General features: G+C 48.9%; 1 protein-coding gene across 1 annotated transcript in view; it reads right to left on the reverse strand.

Moving 5' to 3' along the window:
* Window positions 1-17568, reverse strand: part of LOC130205929 (nebulin-like) — a 44793-nt gene extending 27225 nt beyond the window's left edge. The window contains exons 1-25 of the mRNA XM_056433513.1: window positions 17341-17568; window positions 17172-17243; window positions 15906-16019; window positions 15551-15661; window positions 13956-14066; window positions 13767-13880; window positions 13009-13110; window positions 12841-12942; window positions 12659-12769; window positions 11322-11432; window positions 11124-11234; window positions 10259-10369; window positions 9413-9523; window positions 9035-9142; window positions 7933-8040; window positions 7688-7798; window positions 7113-7223; window positions 6901-7011; window positions 6052-6162; window positions 5440-5550; window positions 5079-5183; window positions 4874-4984; window positions 4666-4773; window positions 1032-1136; window positions 514-624 (exon numbers count right to left, since the gene is read on the reverse strand). Coding sequence (XP_056289488.1) covers window positions 514-624; window positions 1032-1136; window positions 4666-4773; window positions 4874-4984; window positions 5079-5183; window positions 5440-5550; window positions 6052-6162; window positions 6901-7011; window positions 7113-7223; window positions 7688-7798; window positions 7933-8040; window positions 9035-9142; window positions 9413-9523; window positions 10259-10369; window positions 11124-11234; window positions 11322-11432; window positions 12659-12769; window positions 12841-12942; window positions 13009-13110; window positions 13767-13880; window positions 13956-14066; window positions 15551-15661; window positions 15906-16019; window positions 17172-17243; window positions 17341-17568 — 2820 coding nt within the window. The remainder of the gene's footprint in view (window positions 1-513; window positions 625-1031; window positions 1137-4665; window positions 4774-4873; window positions 4985-5078; window positions 5184-5439; window positions 5551-6051; window positions 6163-6900; window positions 7012-7112; window positions 7224-7687; window positions 7799-7932; window positions 8041-9034; window positions 9143-9412; window positions 9524-10258; window positions 10370-11123; window positions 11235-11321; window positions 11433-12658; window positions 12770-12840; window positions 12943-13008; window positions 13111-13766; window positions 13881-13955; window positions 14067-15550; window positions 15662-15905; window positions 16020-17171; window positions 17244-17340) is intronic.
* Window positions 17569-17969: the final 401 nt, after the last annotated feature.

The raw sequence follows: 17969 nt of genomic DNA on the forward strand, positions 1-17969 counted from the left end.
TGTGTGTGTGTATATGTGTGTGTGTGTGTGTATGTATATGTGGGTGTGTATATGTGTGTGTGTGTGTGTGTATGTGTATGTATATGTGTGTGTGTGTATGTGTGTGTCTATGTCTATGTGTGCGTGTGTGTGTGTGTGTGTATGTGTGTCTGTGTGTGTGTGTCTGTGTGTATGTGTGTGTGTATATGTGTGTGTCTGTGTGTGTGTGTATGTGTGTGTGTGTGTGTGTGTGTGTGTGTCTGTGTGTGTCTGTGTGTGTCTGTGTGTGTGTGTGTGTCTGTGTGTGTGTGTGTGTGTGTGTGTGTGTGTGTCTGTGTGTGTGTGTGTGTCTGTGTGTGTCTGTGTGTGTGTGTGTGTGTGTGTCTGTGTGTGTGTGTGTGTGTGTCTGTGTGTGTGTGTGTGTGTGTGTCTGTGTGTGTGTGTCTGTGTGTGTGTGTGTGTGTGTGTGTCTGTGTGTGTGTGTCTGTGTGTGTGTGTGTGTGTGTGTGTGTGTCTGTGTGTGTGTGTGTGTACCGCGCTCTGTATGTCGCTCATCTCTCGGTTGAACTGCGTCTCCAGGGTTTCGGGCAGCTGGGCGTATAGAGACAACGTCATCTCCTTCCGTCCTCCATCTTTGTACTTGTTCTGTGGGAACACAAAGAGTCAAGACTCAAAACCAGTCTCAGTTCAAGCCGACAGCATGTGATTTAAAGGGCCAGTGTCTCTTTGTAGTCGTTTTGTATCTTTGTAGTTGTCACGTGTCTTTATGTAGTTGTTCTGTGTCTCTTTGTAGTTGTTTGTCTCTTTGTAGTTGTTTTGTGTCTCTTTGTAGTGGTTGTGTCTCTTTGTAGTTGTCATGTGTCTCTTTGTAGTGGTTGTGTCTCTTTGTAGTTGTCATGTGTCTCTTTGTAGTCATGTTGTGTCTCTTTGTAGTTGTGTCTCTTTGTAGTTATGTTGTGTCTCTTTGTAGTTGTGTTGTGTCTCTTTGTAGTTGTGTTGTGTCTCTTTGTAGTTGTGTATCTTTGTAGGGATTAAGGAGGAGCAACACTCACTTCACTCTGCAGCTCCGTTGCTTCTTTAGCGTGTTTGGTCTCCAGAGTTTCAGGTAGTTTGGAGTAAAGAGAAGTCAGCTGCTTCCCATCCTGCTTGTACTTCACCTGACACACACGTTACATAGATATATATAAATATATATATATATATAAATATATATATAAATATATATAATTTAAAAAAATATATATATATATATATATATTTGTGTATACATCTGGCCCCGCCCCCCGACCTGGTTGTGCGTCTCTGACTAACACATTATATATTTTATATATATATATATGTGTATACATTTGGCCCTGCCCCTCACCTGGCTGTGTGTCTCTGACTAACACATTATATATATATATATATATATATATGTGTGTATATGTGTGTATGTGGCCCCGCCCCCTCACCTGGCTGTGCATCTCTGACTAACACATTATATATTTTATATATATGTTAGTGCTGTGAAAAATAACGCGTTAACTCAGTTAATTCAATTACAGGTTTAACTAGTTTTTGTTTTTTCCGCATTTAACGCATGCGCAGAATGAGCTTCCAATCCGTCTGTTGTTGGTCGTCGGACGAAAATAGTCACTTGCAAAATGAGCTTCCAATCCACCACTTCAATCTGAACTCTGTCCGCTCTCATGCAGACGGTCTGTTCATCGGTAATGATCCTTCCGCAGGTTCACCTCCGGAAACCTTGTGACGACTTTTACTTCCTGTAGATCAGGGTCTCAACACGTCGATCGCGACCTGCCAGTCGATCGCGGCGTAGTGTCGGTAGATCGCATGACATTAAAGAGATTGGCCGCCCCTGACATGTTCTCTAGAGCACGTCTTTGTTCTTTTATTAAACTAAACGTCTGTTGTTGATCGTATCTCCACAGCAGCATGTCATTTCTGTCTCTTCGCGTTGCGTTAACACTTATCGATCTCCGTCTCGCGCCACAGAGCTCGGTGGTCGCGCATCGGGACCGAGCAAAACAAAAGTCACTTGTCAATCTGTCCACCTGTCCGGGCCAGTGAGGTTTCAGCTTTGCAGCGGTGTCCCCGCCGTCCCTTTCATCACGGCCCAGTTCATGAAGAAAACCCACACAGTCAGTTTGCCTCAGCAGCTGCTAGAGGAAGACTAGAGGCCTTTAGATTGTATCATGGTGGAGTTAATGGTTGACAAACAAGAAAAATGTTCTGTTTAACCTCCTGTTACCTTTACATTTACTAACATATTTACCCTCGGGGTCAATTTGACCCCAGCAATTAAAACCTCCAGAAAATTATTAGAATTAATATTGCTTCCCAAGTTTAAGTGTGAGGTACTTTATGTTTGTTTGTTGACTACCTAAATAGCCCTTTACATAAATAAAAAAGTTGATATTTCTTATGTTTGACACAGTGAAAAACAGCCTGGGGTCAAATTGACCCCAAAGAACACCGACATTAAACATTGAATGGGTCAAATTGACCCGAAAGGTAACAGGAGGGTTAAACATTCTGTTTAGGATGAAGATGTATTAATGTTCCATATGGAAGAAAACTGCTAAATAACTGCTGAGTTGCAGCACCATTGTATAGAAGAATGTATAAATGTATATATCCGTCTTTTGTCATAAATCTCTATGTTCTCACAAAATATACCGAGAATATCGGTAATATGTGATTAATCATGATTAATCCTCAAAAACCTGTGATTAACCCGATTAAAATTTTTAATCGTTTCACAGCCCTAATATATATATAAAATATATAATGTGTTAGTCAGAGACGCACAGCCAGGTGAGGGGGCGGGGCCAGATACACACATATACACATATATATATTAGGGCTGTGAAACGATAAAAAAATTTAATCGGGTTAATCACAGGTTTTTGAGGATTAATCATGATTAATCACATATTACCGATATTCTCGGTATATTTTGTGAGAACATAGAGATTTATGACAAAAGACGGAAATATACATTTATACATTCTTCTATACAATGGTGCTGCAACTCAGCAGTTATTTAGCAGTTTTCTTCCAGATGGAACATTAATACATCTTCATCCTAAACAGAATGTTTAACCCTCCTGTTACCTTTCGGGTCAATTTGACCCCATTCAATGTTTAATGTCGGTGTTCTTTGGGGTCAATTTGACCCAGGCTGTTTTTCACTGTGTCAAACATATCAGAAATATCAACTTTTTTATTTATTTAAAGGGCTATTTAGGTAGTCAACAAACAAACATAAAGTACCTCACACTTAAACTTGGGAAACAATATTAATTCTAATAATTTTCTGGAGGTTTTAATTGCTGGGGTCAAATTGACCCCGAGGGTAAAATATGTTAGTAAATGTAAAGGTAACAGGAGGGTTAAACAGAACATTTTTCTCTTGTTTGTCAACTATTAACTCCACCATGATACAATCTAAAGGTGGACAGATTGACAAGTGACTTTTTCTTTGCTCGGTCCCGATGCGCGCGCACGGAGCTCTGTGGCGCGCGAGACGGAGATCGATAAGTGTTAACGCGACGCGAAGAGACAGAAATGACATGCTGCTGTGGAGATACGATCAACAACAGACGTTTAGTTTAATAAAAGAACAAAGACGTGCTCTAGAGAACATGTCAGGGGGCGGGCCAATCTTTTTAATGTCATGCGATCTACCAACACTACGCCGCGATCGACTGGCAGGTCGCGATCGACGTGTTGAGACCCTGATCTACAGGAAGTAAAAGTCGTCACAAGGTTTCCGGAGGTGAACCTGCGGAAGGATCATTACCGATGAACAGACCGTCTGCATGAGAGCGGACAGAGTTCAGATTGAAGTGGTGGATTGGAAGCTCATTTTGCAAGTGACTTTTTTTTCGTCCCAACGACCAACAACAGACGGATTGGAAGCTCATTCTGCGCATGCGTTAAATGCGTTAAAAAAACAAAACTAGTTAAACCTGTAATTGAATTAACTGAGTTAACGCGTTATTTTTCACAGCACTAATATATATGTGTGTATATGTGTGTATCTGGCCCCGCCCCCTCACCTGGCTGTGCGTCTCTGACTAACACATTATATATATATATATATATATATATGTGTGTATATGTGTGCATCTGGCTCCGCCCCCTCACCTGGCTGTGCGTCTCTGACTAACACATTATATATATATATATATGTGTGCATCTGGCTCCGCCCCCTCACCTGGCTGTGCGTCTCTGACTAACACATTATATATATATATATATGTGTGCATCTGGCCCCGCCCCCTCACCTGGCTGTGCGTCTCTGACTAACACATTATATATATATATATATGTGTGCATCTGGCCCCGCCCCCTCACCTGGCTGTGCGTCTCTGACTAACACATTATATATATATATATATATATATATGTGTGTATATGTGTGTATATGTGTGTATCTGGCCCCGCCCCCTCACCTGGCTGTGCGTCTCTGACTAACACATTATATATATATATATATGTGTGCATCTGGCTCCGCCCCCTCACCTGGCTGTGCGTCTCTGACTCACACATTATATATTTTATATATATATATGTGTATATGTGTGTATCTGGCCCCGCCCCCTCACCTGGCTGTGCGTCTCTGACTAACACATTATATATATATATATATGTGTGCATCTGGCTCCGCCCCCTCACCTGGCTGTGCGTCTCCTTCATCTCCTTCACAAACTGCGTGGTCAGCGTCTCCGGCAGCAGAGAGAACAGCGAGTTGGGCAGCTCCTCTTTGTCCTGCTTGTACTTGTTCTGCACAAATCAAACATTCATTCATGAAGATGAAGAGAAGAGAAGAGAAGAGAGCGGACGTGAAGCGGACGTCCGGCCGCCGCCGCCTCGCCGCCGTCACCTCGCTCTGGAGCTCCGACATCCGTCTGGCGAAGTGCGTCTCGGCCGTCTCGGGGAGGAGGTGGTAGAGCGAGGAGGACGCCTCCTTCTTCGCCTCCGCTCTGTATTTCACCTGCAACACATACCATGTATGAGCTACTTCTCATAGGTAATTAGCGGCGTTGTGTTCAAGGACAGTCGGTGTTCGGAGCTTCGGTGCTGGTCACCTGACTCTGGAGCTCCGTGGCCTCCTTGGCGAGCTCCGTCTGGAGGGTCTGAGGCGGGCCGGAGAACCTGCTGCTGGGCTGCTGCACGGGGTCTCTGTACTTCACCTGGAGGTCAGAGTACACACTAGAGTACACACTACAACACACACTACACACAGTGTACCTCAAAGCATGTGGACACATGCAGACATTTGAACCATTGTACTGAAGGACAGTCCTTGTTCTTCCTGAAGCACCTGGCCTGGGACCAGGTCTCAGGGCCAGACCTGCCTGAGGTGGTCCCTGTAGACCACCGACCTGGCCTGGGACCAGGTCTCAGGGCCAGACCTGCATTAGTTGGTGGTCCCTGTAGACCACCTACCTGGCTCTGGATCTGGGAGGCCTGTCGGGCGTGCTGGGTCTCCAGAGTCTCCGGCAGCACCGAGTGCAGACAGCCGCCGGCGGCCCGGCGCCCCGACGTCCGGTACTTCACCTGCAACGCCAAAAACACATGAAGCACAACGTACTAATACTGTCAGTTATTGAGTTTATTGTTGAGTATGTTATGCTAAAAACTGTAAATTGATAAACAATTACCATCAATAACAATCACAATTCTTTTATTATAATTGTTATTAATTTTATTAGAATTGTTTTTATTCTTGTTTATTTTATGATAATAGTAATATTCTTATTTCCTTTTTTCATAATTGTTATTTATTTAATTATAATTGTATTTATTTTATAATAATAATAATTATTATTATTAATTTTTGTTATATATTTTATTAGAATTGTTTTTATTGTTATATATGTTAATATAATTGTTGTTATTATTAGAAGCAGCATTAATAATGTCAACAAACAAAAGGAAGCATTGACTTCCCTCTGAGGACATATTATAAAGTATTAAATATATCTTTACATATACACTTTAAACACACATGTAAACATGTGTATGTGTCACATGACTGTGTGACCTTTGACCTCTCACCTCGCTCTGCAGCTCAGAGACGCTCTGGGCAAACTGCGTCTCGGCGGTTTGAGGAAGCTGAGAGTAAAAACTCTGAGAGGCGCTCCTCAGCCCCTCCTCCTTGTACTTGTTCTACACACACTCACACACACACACACACACACACACGGAGAGAACACACACACACACACACACGGAGGAAACGCAACACACACACACACACACACACACACGAGAGACACACACACGGAGAGACACACACACGAAAAGTTACTTTAAAGTTACCACGACGAACTTTCATGTAGTGTTGATTCTGGCGCCCCCTGTGGACTAAAATGGTAGTGTCTCTGAGCAGCAGCCTTTAAAACCATTCTAGAGGACTACACTGAGGTCTACTGAGGACCAGGACCAGACTGAGGTCTACAGAGGACCAGGACCAGACTGAGGTCTACAGAGGACCAGGACCAGACTGAGGTCTACAGAGGACCAGGACCAGACTGAGGTCTACAGAGGACCAGGACCAGACTGAGGTCTACTGAGGACCAGGACCAGACTGAGGTCTACAGAGGACCAGGACCAGACTGAGGTCTACAGAGGACCAGGACCAGACTGAGGTCTACTGAGGACCAGGACCAGACTGAGGTCTACAGAGGACCAGGACCAGACTGAGGTCTACAGAGGACCAGGACCAGACTGAGGTCTACAGAGGACCAGGACCAGACTGAGGTCTACTGAGGACCAGGACCAGACTGAGGTCTACAGAGGAACAGGACTAAACCGAGGTCTATGAAGGACCAGGACTAAAGTCTACAGAGGACCAGACTGAGGTCTATAGAGGACCAGGACTGGCCCAGGACCAGGTCCTCGTACCTGGCTCTGCATGTCCGTGAGCTCGCGGGCGAGCTGCGTCTCCGGGGTGTCGGCCAGCTGGTGGTAGACCGGACACGGCAGCTCCTTCTTCACAGCCTCCTTGTAGACCACCTGCAGGACCCAGAGGGGCAAACAGGGACTCAGGAGACCGCCCAGACCCCCGAGGGCCCTCTGGGGGGGTCTGGGGGGCTCAGAGGGGTCCAACTGGTCACCTGGCTCTGCAGCTGCGAGGCCTCCTTGGCGTGCTGCGTCTCCAGGGTCTCGGGCAGCCGGTGGTACAGCGGCGTGGACGCCTGCTTCCTGCCGGCCTCCTTGTACTTGGCCTGAGGGACACGGGGGACACTAAGTATTTCACGATCTTTACGAAGTATTTCACGATCTTTACGAAGTATTTCACGATCTTGACTTAGTATTTCACAATCTTTACTAACTAAGTTTTTCACGATCTTTACTTAGCATTTCACCATCTTTACTAACGAACTATTTCACGATATTTACTTAGTATTTCACGATCTTCACAAAGTATTTCACGATCTTTACGAACTAACTATTTCACGATATTTACTTAGTGTTTCACGATCTTTACAAAGTATTTCACGATCTTTACAAACTAACTATTTCACGATATTTACTTCGTATTTCACGATCTTTACTAACAAAGTATTTCATGATCTTTACTAACGAAGTATATCAGTACGATGTGTCCAGCTCGTCTCTGGAGATAATCGTGTTGAGTGTAATCCGATAAATTGTGAATCCCTGAATCCCGAGAAGTCGTAGAACCCACCTGGCTCTGCATGTCGGTCAGCCCCTTTGCATGCTGGGAGTGGAGGGTGTCGGGCAGCAGGGAGAACAGGGTGACGCTCATCTCCTTCTTCCCGTCCTCCTTGTACTTGACCTTGTGGGGACAAAGGTCATTGAGAGGTGCGACGACTCACACCACATGAAGAAGGCCTCCATCTTTGTTCCTGGATGAACACGACCCCGTTGACCCCGTTGACCCTTTGACCCCGTTGACCCTCGTGCTCCCACCTCGCTCTGCATCTCCGTCTGCTGCCGGGCGAACTGCGTGTCCAGGGTCTCCGGCATCAGGTGGAACAGGCTGGGGGCGTCGCCCTTTGATCTCTGCTTGTACTTCAGCTGCAGAGGTCAGAACACATGACATCCATCACGCACAAAGACACACAAGACTACTGTGAGTGTGTGTGAGTGTGTGGGTGTGAGTGTGTGGGTGTGAGTGTGTGTGTGTGAGTGTGTGTGAGTGTGTTTGTGAGTGTATGTGTGTGTATGTGTGTATGTGTGTGTGTGTATGTGTGTGAGTGTGTGTGAGTGTGTGGGTGTGAGTGTGTGTGTGTGAGTGTGTGTGAGTGTGTTTGTGTGTGTGAGTGTATGTGTGTGTATGTGTGTGTGTGTGATTGTGTGTATGTGTGTGAGTGTGTGTATGTGTGTGTGTGAGTGTGTTTGTGTGTGTGAGTGTATGTGTGTGTATGTGTGTGTGTGATTGTGTGTATGTGTGTGTATGTGTGTGTGTGAGTGTGTGTATGTGTGTGTGTGAGTGTGAGTGTATGTCAGGGTTTTTCCTGCATAGAGAAAATGTGGGCGTGCGCCTAAGCCATTTTCCCGAGCGCCTAAGACAAAAAAAAGTCCGCGATGGAAAATAAAATAAAAACTGTGTTCATCACGTCAGCGAATATGTTCTCAATAGTATGTTTCAAGGAGGCTACAGCCGAACCCTCGTTCTGTTTGGACCAATAGTGATCGAGTTGAGTGTCTCCCCTAGGTTTACAGCTTCAGGCCATGTTGGTGCCCTAAGCTTAATTTAACACTGAGGTGTGCTCACCTGTGTGCGCGCATCACGGCTGTTAACGGGGGGGGGGGGGGGGGTGCTAGTGAGGGTGCAGAGATTTCTCCCTGTTATCCTGTTCTAATGGTTGGGGTGTTTTCTTGTCTGATCAATACGCAACTGAGAGGTGTGCGAATGGACCGAGCGGCCAGCTGCTGATCACTCAACAGCCCGACCTGCACGAACAGACGGAGCGAACAGACTCAAACTAATTGTTTGGGAGCACCGAAGACCCATTTTGACCCAGGAAAAACCCTGTGTGTGTGTGTGTGTGTGTGTGTGTGTGTGTACCTCACTCTGCAGCAGGGAGGCCTCTCTGGCATGTTGCGTCTCCAGAGTTTCTGGTAGAACGGAGAACAGAGAGCTGGAGTCTCTCTTTCCTGCTTCTTTGTACTTCATCTGAGAAAACACAACAGAACCTTTACAGATCTGGATAGATCCTCCTCCCCCCTCCTCCTCCCTCCTCCCCTCCTCCCTCCTCCTCCCCCTCTCCCCTCCTCCTTCTCCTTCTCCTCCTCCCCCTCCTCCTCTGCTCCTCCTCCTCTCCTCCTCCCCTCCTCTCCTCCTCCTCCCCTCCTCTCCCCCTTCTCCTCCCCTCCTCTCTTCCTCCTCCTCTTCCTCCCCTCCTCTCCTCCTCCTCCTCCTCCTCCTCCTCCTCCTCCTCCTCACCTGGCTCTGCAGCTCCGTCACCTCTCTGTTGAACTGGGTGTCGAGCGTCTCCGGGAGCTGAGAGTAGAAGCTCTGAGGAAGGCTCCTCCTCCCGTCCTCCTTGTACTTGTTCTGGGAGGAAACGGAGAACACGGAGAACACAGAGAACACGGAGAACACGGAGAACACAGAGAACACGGAGAACACAGAGAACACGGAGAACACAGAGAACACGGAGAACACAGAGAACACGGAGAACACGGAGAACACGGAGAACACGGAGAACACGGAGAACACGGAGAACACGGAGAACACGGAGAACACGGAGAACACGGAGAACATCTTTTTATTTCCTCTTGGATCCGGCTCGGATCCAGGACCTCTTCTGAGATGAAGAGTCTCATCCTGGCTCTGAACAAAGACGTCCACTCAGAGATCTCTCTGTGTGCTCTGTGTGTACTCTGTGTGTACTCAGTGTACTCTGTGTGTACTCTGTGTGTACTCTGTGTGTACTCTGTGTGTACTCTGTGTGTACTCTGTGTGTACTCTGTGTGTACTGTGTGTACTGTGTGTGTACTCTGTGTGTACTCTGTGTACTCTGTGTACTCTGTGTGTACTCTGTGTGTACTCTGTGTGTACTCTGTGTGTACTCTGTGTACTCTGTGTGTACTCTGTGTGTACTCTGTGTACTGTGTGTACTCTGTGTACTCTGTGTGTGCTCTGTGTGTACTATGTGTGTACTCTGTGTACTGTGTGTGTACTCTGTGTGTGCTCTGTGTGTACTCTGTGTGTACTCTGTGTACTGTGTGTGCTCTGTGTGTACTCTGTGTGTACTCTGTGTACTGTGTGTGCTCTGTGTGTCTGTACCTCGCTCTGCATGTTGGTCATCTCTCTGGCGAAGCTGGTCTGAGACGTGTCGGCCAGCGTGGAGTAGAGCGAGCCGGCCGCCTCCTTCTTGGCGCTCTCTTTGTATTTAACCTGAAATGAAAATTAAAGCGTTGAGACACCAAACCACCCCTTAGGGCCCCTCAGGCCCCTCAGGCCCCTCAGGACCCCTCAGGACCCCTCAGGACCCCTTAGGGCCCCAAACCACCCCTCAGGACCCCTTAGGACCCCGAACCACCCCTCAGGACCCCTTAGGGCCCCAAACCACCCCTCAGGACCCCTTAGGACCCCGAACCACCCCTCAGGACCCCTCAGGACCCCTTAGGGCCCCAAACCACCCCTCAGGACCCCTCAGGACCCCTTAGGACCCCGAACCACCCCTCAGGACCCCTCAGGACCCCTTAGGGCCCCAAACCACCCCTCAGGACCCCTTAGGACCCCAAACCACCCCTCAGGACCCCTCAGGACCCCTTAGGACCCCGAACCACCCCTCAGGACCCCTTAGGACCCCGAACCACCCCTCAGGACCCCTCAGGACCCCTTAGGGCCCCAAACCACCCCTCAGGACCCCTCAGGGCCCCTTAGGACCCCGAACCACCCCTCAGGACCCCTCAGGGCCCCTTAGGACCCCGAACTACCCCTCAGGCAACCTTAGGGCCCCAAACCACCCCTCAGGACCCCTCAGGGCCCCTTAGGACCCCAAACCACCCCTCAGGACCCCTTAGGACCCCGAACCACCCCTCAGGACCCCTCAGGGCCCCTTAGGACCCCGAACCACCCCTCAGGACCCCGGACCCCCCAACCGTATCTCAGGAAGCGGAGACAGACCTCGATGGCGGCTCCTCACCTCGCTGAGCAGCCGGGCGGCGTCCTTGGCGTGCAGCGTCTCCATGGTGTGAGGCAGCAGCGAGTACAGAGGCGCGCTCGCCTCCCTCTTCCCCGCCTCCTGGTACTTGTTCTGCAGGTGGACACGGGCACTGGGCGTGAGGCGGGGCTCCACGGCCTGAAGGACATCGCACCTGGACACCACACCTGGACCGCCTACCTGGCTCTGCAGCTCAGACTGCTGCTTGGCCCGCTGAGTCTCCGTGGTCTCCGAGAGCTGATGGTACAAACTGCTCTGGCTCTGCTGCCTCACGGCGTCTTTATACTTCACCTGCAGGAGACACAGGTATCCTTCACTAGCCCCTCCCACTTTACACTTCACTAGCCCCTCCCACATTATCCTTCACTAGCCCCTCCCACATTATACTTCACTAGCCACTCCCATGTTATTCTTCACTAGCCCCTCCCACATTATACCTCACTAGCCCCTCCCACATTATCCTTCACTGGCCCCTCCCACATTATACTTCACTAGCCACTCCCATGTTATTCTTCACTAGCCCCTCCCACATTATACCTCACTAGCCCCTCCCACATTATCCTTCACTGGCCCCTCCCACATTATACTTCACTAGCCCCTCCCACTTTACACTTCACTAGCCCCTCCCACATTATACTTCACAAGCCCCTCCCACATTATACTTCACCAGCCCCTCCCACATTATCCTTCACGAGCCCCTCCCACATTATACTTCACTAGCCTCTCCCACATTATCCTTCACCAGCCCCTCCCACATTATACTTCACTAGCCACTCCCATGTTATTCTTCACTAGCCCCTCCCACATTATCCTTCACTAGCCCCTCCCACGTTATACTTCACTGGCCCCTCCCACATTATACTTCACTAGCCCCTCCCACATTATACTTCACTAGCCACTCCCATGTTATTCTTCACTAGCCCCTCCCACATTATACCTCACTAGCCCCTCCCACATTATCCTTCACTGGCCCCTCCCACATTATACTTCACTAGCCCCTCCCACTTTACACTTCACTAGCCCCTCCCACATTATACTTCACAAGCCCCTCCCACATTATACTTCACCAGCCCCTCCCACATTATCCTTCACGAGCCCCTCCCACATTATACTTCACTAGCCTCTCCCACATTATCCTTCACCAGCCCCTCCCACATTATACTTCACTAGCCACTCCCATGTTATTCTTCACTAGCCCCTCCCACATTATCCTTCACTAGCCCCTCCCACGTTATACTTCACTGGCCCCTCCCACATTATACTTCACTAGCCCCTCCCACATTATACTTCACAAGCCCCTCCCACATTATCCTTCACTAGCCCCTCCCACATTATACTTCACTGGCCCCTCCCACATTATACTTCACTAGCCCCTCCCACATTATCCTTCACGAGCCCCTCCCACATTATACTTCACTAGCCCCTCCCACATTATCCTTCACCAGCCCCTCCCACATTATACCTCACTAGCCCCTCCCCCATCTGTCTGTATTGTTGGACCAGAGGAAGACGAGCACCTGGCTCTGCAGGTGCGCCGCCTCTCTGGCGTGCCGCGTGTCGATGGTCTCCGGCAGCAGCGAGTACAGGCTGACGCTCATCTCCTTCTTCCCCTCCTCTTTGTACTTCACCTGCAAGGGAAGCAAGCGTCATGCGGCAGCTGTTCCCGGTGAACACCTGGCGGCCGTGTCCCCGCCGTCACCTGGCTGAGCCGCTCCGAGGCCTCCCGGGCGCGGGCCGTCTCCGGCGTCTCCGGCAGCCGCTGGAACAGAGCGGCGCCGCTCGGCTTCTCCTTGTACCTCAGCTGCAACGGGAGGAGGAGGCGTCACCCCGGCCCACACGGCGGCCGCCGCAGGTTGTGTGTGTTTACCTGACTCTGCAGCTCAGACGCCCGTTTGGCGTGCAGCGTGTCCAGAGTCTCCGGCAGAGTGGAGTACAGAGAGCGCTCCGGTGTCCTCCGCTTGTACCTCATCTGAAGCACATGAGAACGGCTTCCTGAACACTGTCAATGAGTTAGAGCTGCATTCTCTCTCCTGGCCACCAGGGGGCTCCTCTGGTTGTATAGAAGTCTATGCTTCTGGTGTTAAAGCTGCATTCTCTCTCCTGACCACCAGGGGGCGACTCCTCTGGTTGTATAGAAGTCTATGCTTCATGTGTTAAAGCTGCATTCTCTCTCCTGACCACCAGGGGGCGACTCCTCTGGTTGTATAGAAGTCTATGCTTCATGTGTTAAAGCTGCATTCTCTCTCCTGGCCACCAGGGGGCTCCTCTGGTTGTATAGAAGTCTATGCTTCTGGTGTTAAAGCTGCATTCTCTCTCCTGGCCACCAGGGGGAGACTCCTCTGGTTGTATAGAAGTCTATGCTTCATGAGTTAAAGCTGCATTCTCTCTCCTGACCACCAGGGAAACAACAATTTCAGGCTACATTTTCCAGATTGCTGACTGCATTAAACGACCTCTAGATGACCTAAACGACCTCTAAACGACCTCTAAACAGCCTTTAAACTACCTCGAAATGACCTCTAAACAAACGACCTCTAAATGACCTAAACAACCTCTAAACAGCCTTTAAACGACCTCTGAATGACCTAAACGACCTCTAAATGACCTCAACGACCTCCAGCGTACCTCGCTCTGCATCTCCGTCAGCTCTCTGTTGAACTGGGTCTCCGTGGTGTCAGGCAGCTGAGAGTAGAGCGAGGAGGGCGCTCCCTTCACCAGCACCTTGGGCCGATAGTTCACCTGAGAGGGGGGGAGGCGTCACTGCAGCGGCGTGGGGCTCGTCCGGACTACATTTCCCATGAGCCCCTCTGTTACCTGGCTGTGCATCTGAGACATCTCCACAGCGTGTTGGATTTCTGGAGCGTCGGCGAGTTGAGAGTAGAGAGAGATGGAGGCCTTCCTCCTGGCGTCCTCCGTGTACTGGTTCTGAAACACAAGCAGGGGGTGTGCTTCTACTGTACTGCCCCCTGTGGACTAAAGTGGTAGTGATGGTTCTGGTGCCCCCTGTGGACTAAAGTGGTAGTGTTGGTTCTGATGCCCCCTGTGGACTAAAGTGGTAGTGTTGGTTCTGCTGCCCCCTGTGGACTAAAGTGGTAGTGATGGTTCTGGTGCCCCCTGTGGACTAAAGTGGTAGTGTTGGTTCTGGTGCCCCCTGTGGACTAAAGTGGTAGTGTTGGTTCTGGTGCCCCCTGTGGACTAAAGTGGTAGTGTTGGTTCTGCTGCCCCCTGTGGACTAAAGTGGTAGTGTTGGTTCTGCTGCCCCCTGTGGACTAAAGTGGTAGTGTTGGTTCTGCTGCCCCTGTGGACTAAAGTGGTAGTGTTGGTTCTGCCCCCTGTGGACTAAAGTGGTAGTGTTGGTTCTGGTGCCCCTGTGGACTAAAGTGGTAGTGTTGGTTCTGCTGCCCCTGTGGACTAAAGTGGTAGTGTTGGTTCTGGTGCCCCTGTGGACTAAAGTGGTAGTGTTGGTTCTGCTGACCCCTGTGGACTAAAGTGGTAGTGTTGGTTCTGCTGCTCCCTGTGGACTAAAGTGGTAGTGTTGGTTCTGCTGCCCCTGTGGACTAAAGTGGTAGTGTTGGTTCTGCTGCCCCTTGTGGACTAAAGTGGTAGTGTTGGTTCTGGTGCCCCCTGTGGACTAAAGTGGTAGTGTTAGGTCTGTCGCCCCCTGTGGACTAAAGTGGTAGTGTTGGTTCTGGTGCCCCCTGTGGACTAAAGTGGTAGTGTTGGTTCTGCTGCCCCCTGTGGACTAAAGTGGTAGTGTTGGTTCTGGTGCCCCCTGTGGACTAAAGTGGTAGTGTTAGGTCTGTCGCCCCCTGTGGACTAAAGTGGTAGTGTTGGTTCTGGTGCCCCCTGTGGACTAAAGTGGTAGTGTTAGGTCTGGCGCCCCCTGTGGACTAAAGTGGTAGTGTTGGTTCTGGTGCCCCCTGTGGACTAAAGTGGGAGTGTTGGTTCTGGTGCCCCCTGTGGACTAAAGTGGTAGTGTTGGTTCTGGTGTCCCCTGTGGACTAAAGTGGTAGTGTTGGTTCTGGTGTCCCCTGTGGACTAAAGTGGTAGTGATGGTTCTGGTGCCCCCTGTGGACTAAAGTGGTTGTGTTGGTTCTGGTGCCCCCTGTGGACTAAAGTGGTAGTGATGGTTCTGTTGCCCCCTGTGGACTAAAGTGGTAGTGTTGGTTCTGCTGCCCCCCTGTGGACTAAAGTGGTAGTGTTAGGTCTGTCGCCCCCTGTGGACTAAAGTGGTAGTGTTGGTTCTGGTGCCCCCTGTGGACTAAAGTGGGAGTGTTGGTTCTGCTGCCCCCTGTGGACTAAAGTGGTAGTGTTAGGTCTGTTGCCCCCTGTGGACTAAAGTGGTAGTGTTGGTTGTGGCGCCCCCTGTGGACTGACGTGGTAGTGCGGCACCCCCTGTGGTGCAGTACCTGGCTCTGGACCTGCTGCAGGGCCTTGGCCCGCTGCAGCTCGATGGTTTCGGGGAGCTGAGAGAACAAGCTGCTCCTCATCTCCTTCTTCCCTTCCTCTGTGTACTTGTTCTAAGGAAGAGACAGAGTCCTGAAGCCTTCAAGATCAACACAACAAGAATGTAAAAATAGCCTCTCTGTTTATACGTTTAAATATATATATATATTATTTTAATATTATTTTACATTTTTAAATATTATTATATTTTATATTATTTATATTATTTTGTAACATCACTCCTTCCTGCCCCCTCCTCCTCCCACTTCTCTCCTCCTCCTCCTCCTCTCCTCCTCCTCCTCCTCCTCCTCCTCCTACCTGACTCTGGATCTCCGTCAGCTCCTTGACAAACTGAGTCTCGTTGGTTTGAGGCAGCAGAGAGTAAAGAGAGGAGGAGGAGGAGTCCTTCTTCACGCTTCCTCTGTACTGAACCTGGGACACATTCAGACCATCAGGTACAGGTAGAGGTACAGGTATAAGTACAGGTAGATGTATAAGTACAGGTAGAGGTACACGTAGAGGTACAGGTAGAGGTACAGGTAGAGGTACAGGTAGAGGTACATGTAGAGTGTGTGTGTGAGTGTGTCCAGAAGGACAGTTGCGTTAGTTTTATTAAATCAATAAAGACGAGAAAAACATTTAAAATATAAAAATCTGAACATTCACTAAATACTTCCATCCTTCCTTCTTTCCTTCCATCCATCCTTACATTAATTCTTCAATCCATTCATCCTTCCTTCCTTCCTTCCATCCATCCTTCCATGTCTGGGCCAAATACATATTAGAATAAATCCATAAAATACCTCAGAGTGAAACTTTTACTTTGATACAATGTAACTATAGACTCTTGTCTCCATGGTAACATCATCTCTAACTTTAGGTTTGTGCAGCAGGAAGACAAAGAGAGAGAGGGAGGGAGAGAGATAGAGGGAGCGATAGAGGGAGGGAGAGAGAGATGGAGGTATGAAGATGATTCATAAAGTGATGAGTCACTCTTCTCTCCCAACACTAAGACACCCCCCCCCAGGTACTCATAATAAACTAAAGATGACATCATGATGAACTAAAGATGACATCATGATTAACTAAAGATGACATCATGATGAACTAAAGATGACATCATGATTAACTAAAGATGACATCATGATTAACTAAGGATGACATCATGATGAACTAAAGATGACATCATGATGAATTAAAGATGACATCATGATGAACTAAAGATGACATCATGATGAATTAAAGATGACATCATGATGAACTAAAGATGACGTCATGATGAACTAAGGATGACATCATAATGAACTAAAGATGACGTCATGATGAACTAAGGATGACATCATAATGAACTAAAGATGACATCATGATGAACTAAAGATGACATCATGATGAAATAAAGATGACGTCATGATGAACTAAAGATGACGTCATGATGAACTAAAGATGACATCATGATGAACTAAAGATGACGTCATGATGAACTAAAGATGACATCATGATGAACTAAAGATGACATCATGACTCCTCATGATCACAAGCGAGGTCACTTCCTGTTCACGTCCCTGAGACCAGCTGACCACTCACGTCGCTGAGGAGCAGGCTGCACCTCCTGTTGAAGGCGGGGTCAGGGAGAGGAGGCCTGGGCCCGGAGGAGAGCTGCAACACAGAGACAGCTCAGGAGGAGGAGGAGGAGGTGTCTGGCCCTTTAAATATGAAACCTGACGGAGCTTAACTTTGTCCACAAGGTTCTTACCTCCGATTCCAGAGCTCGCTGGAGCTTCTCCTCCTTCTTCTCCACCTTCTCCTCCTCCTTCTGCTCCTCCACCACCTTCTCCTCCTTCATCTCGACCTCCTCATTCTCCTCCTCTTTCTTCTCCTCCTTCTCCACCTTCTCCTCCTTCTTCTCCACCTTCTTCTTATTCTCCTCCTCCTTAATGTTTACCTTCTTCTCCTCCACCTTCTTCTCCTCCTTATTCTCCATCTCCACCTTCTCCTCCTCCACCTTATTCTCCTTCTCCACCTTCTTCTTCTCCTCCTCCTTAATCTCCACCTCTTTCTTTTCCTCCTCCTCCTCCACCTCCTCCTCCTCCACCTTCTTCTCCTTCTCCTCCTTCTTATTCTCCTTCTCCTGAATCTCCACCTCTTTCTTTTCCTCCTCCACCATCTTCTTCTCCTTCTCCTCCTTCTTATTCTCCTTCTCCTTAATCTCCACCTTCTTCTCCATCTCCAACTTCTTCTCCACCTTCTCTTCCTCCACATTTTCCTTCTTCTTCTCCTCCTCCTCCTCCTCCTCTTCTCGCTCCCCCATCCCGGCGTCTCTCTCCTCGTCCTCCATGTCGGCTTCTGGGGACAAAGAATGATTAATGGGGTACAAGTACTCAG

The sequence above is a fragment of the Pseudoliparis swirei genome, chromosome 16 (genome assembly GCF_029220125.1).
Source record: "Pseudoliparis swirei isolate HS2019 ecotype Mariana Trench chromosome 16, NWPU_hadal_v1, whole genome shotgun sequence".
Lineage (NCBI taxonomy): Eukaryota > Metazoa > Chordata > Actinopteri > Perciformes > Liparidae > Pseudoliparis > Pseudoliparis swirei.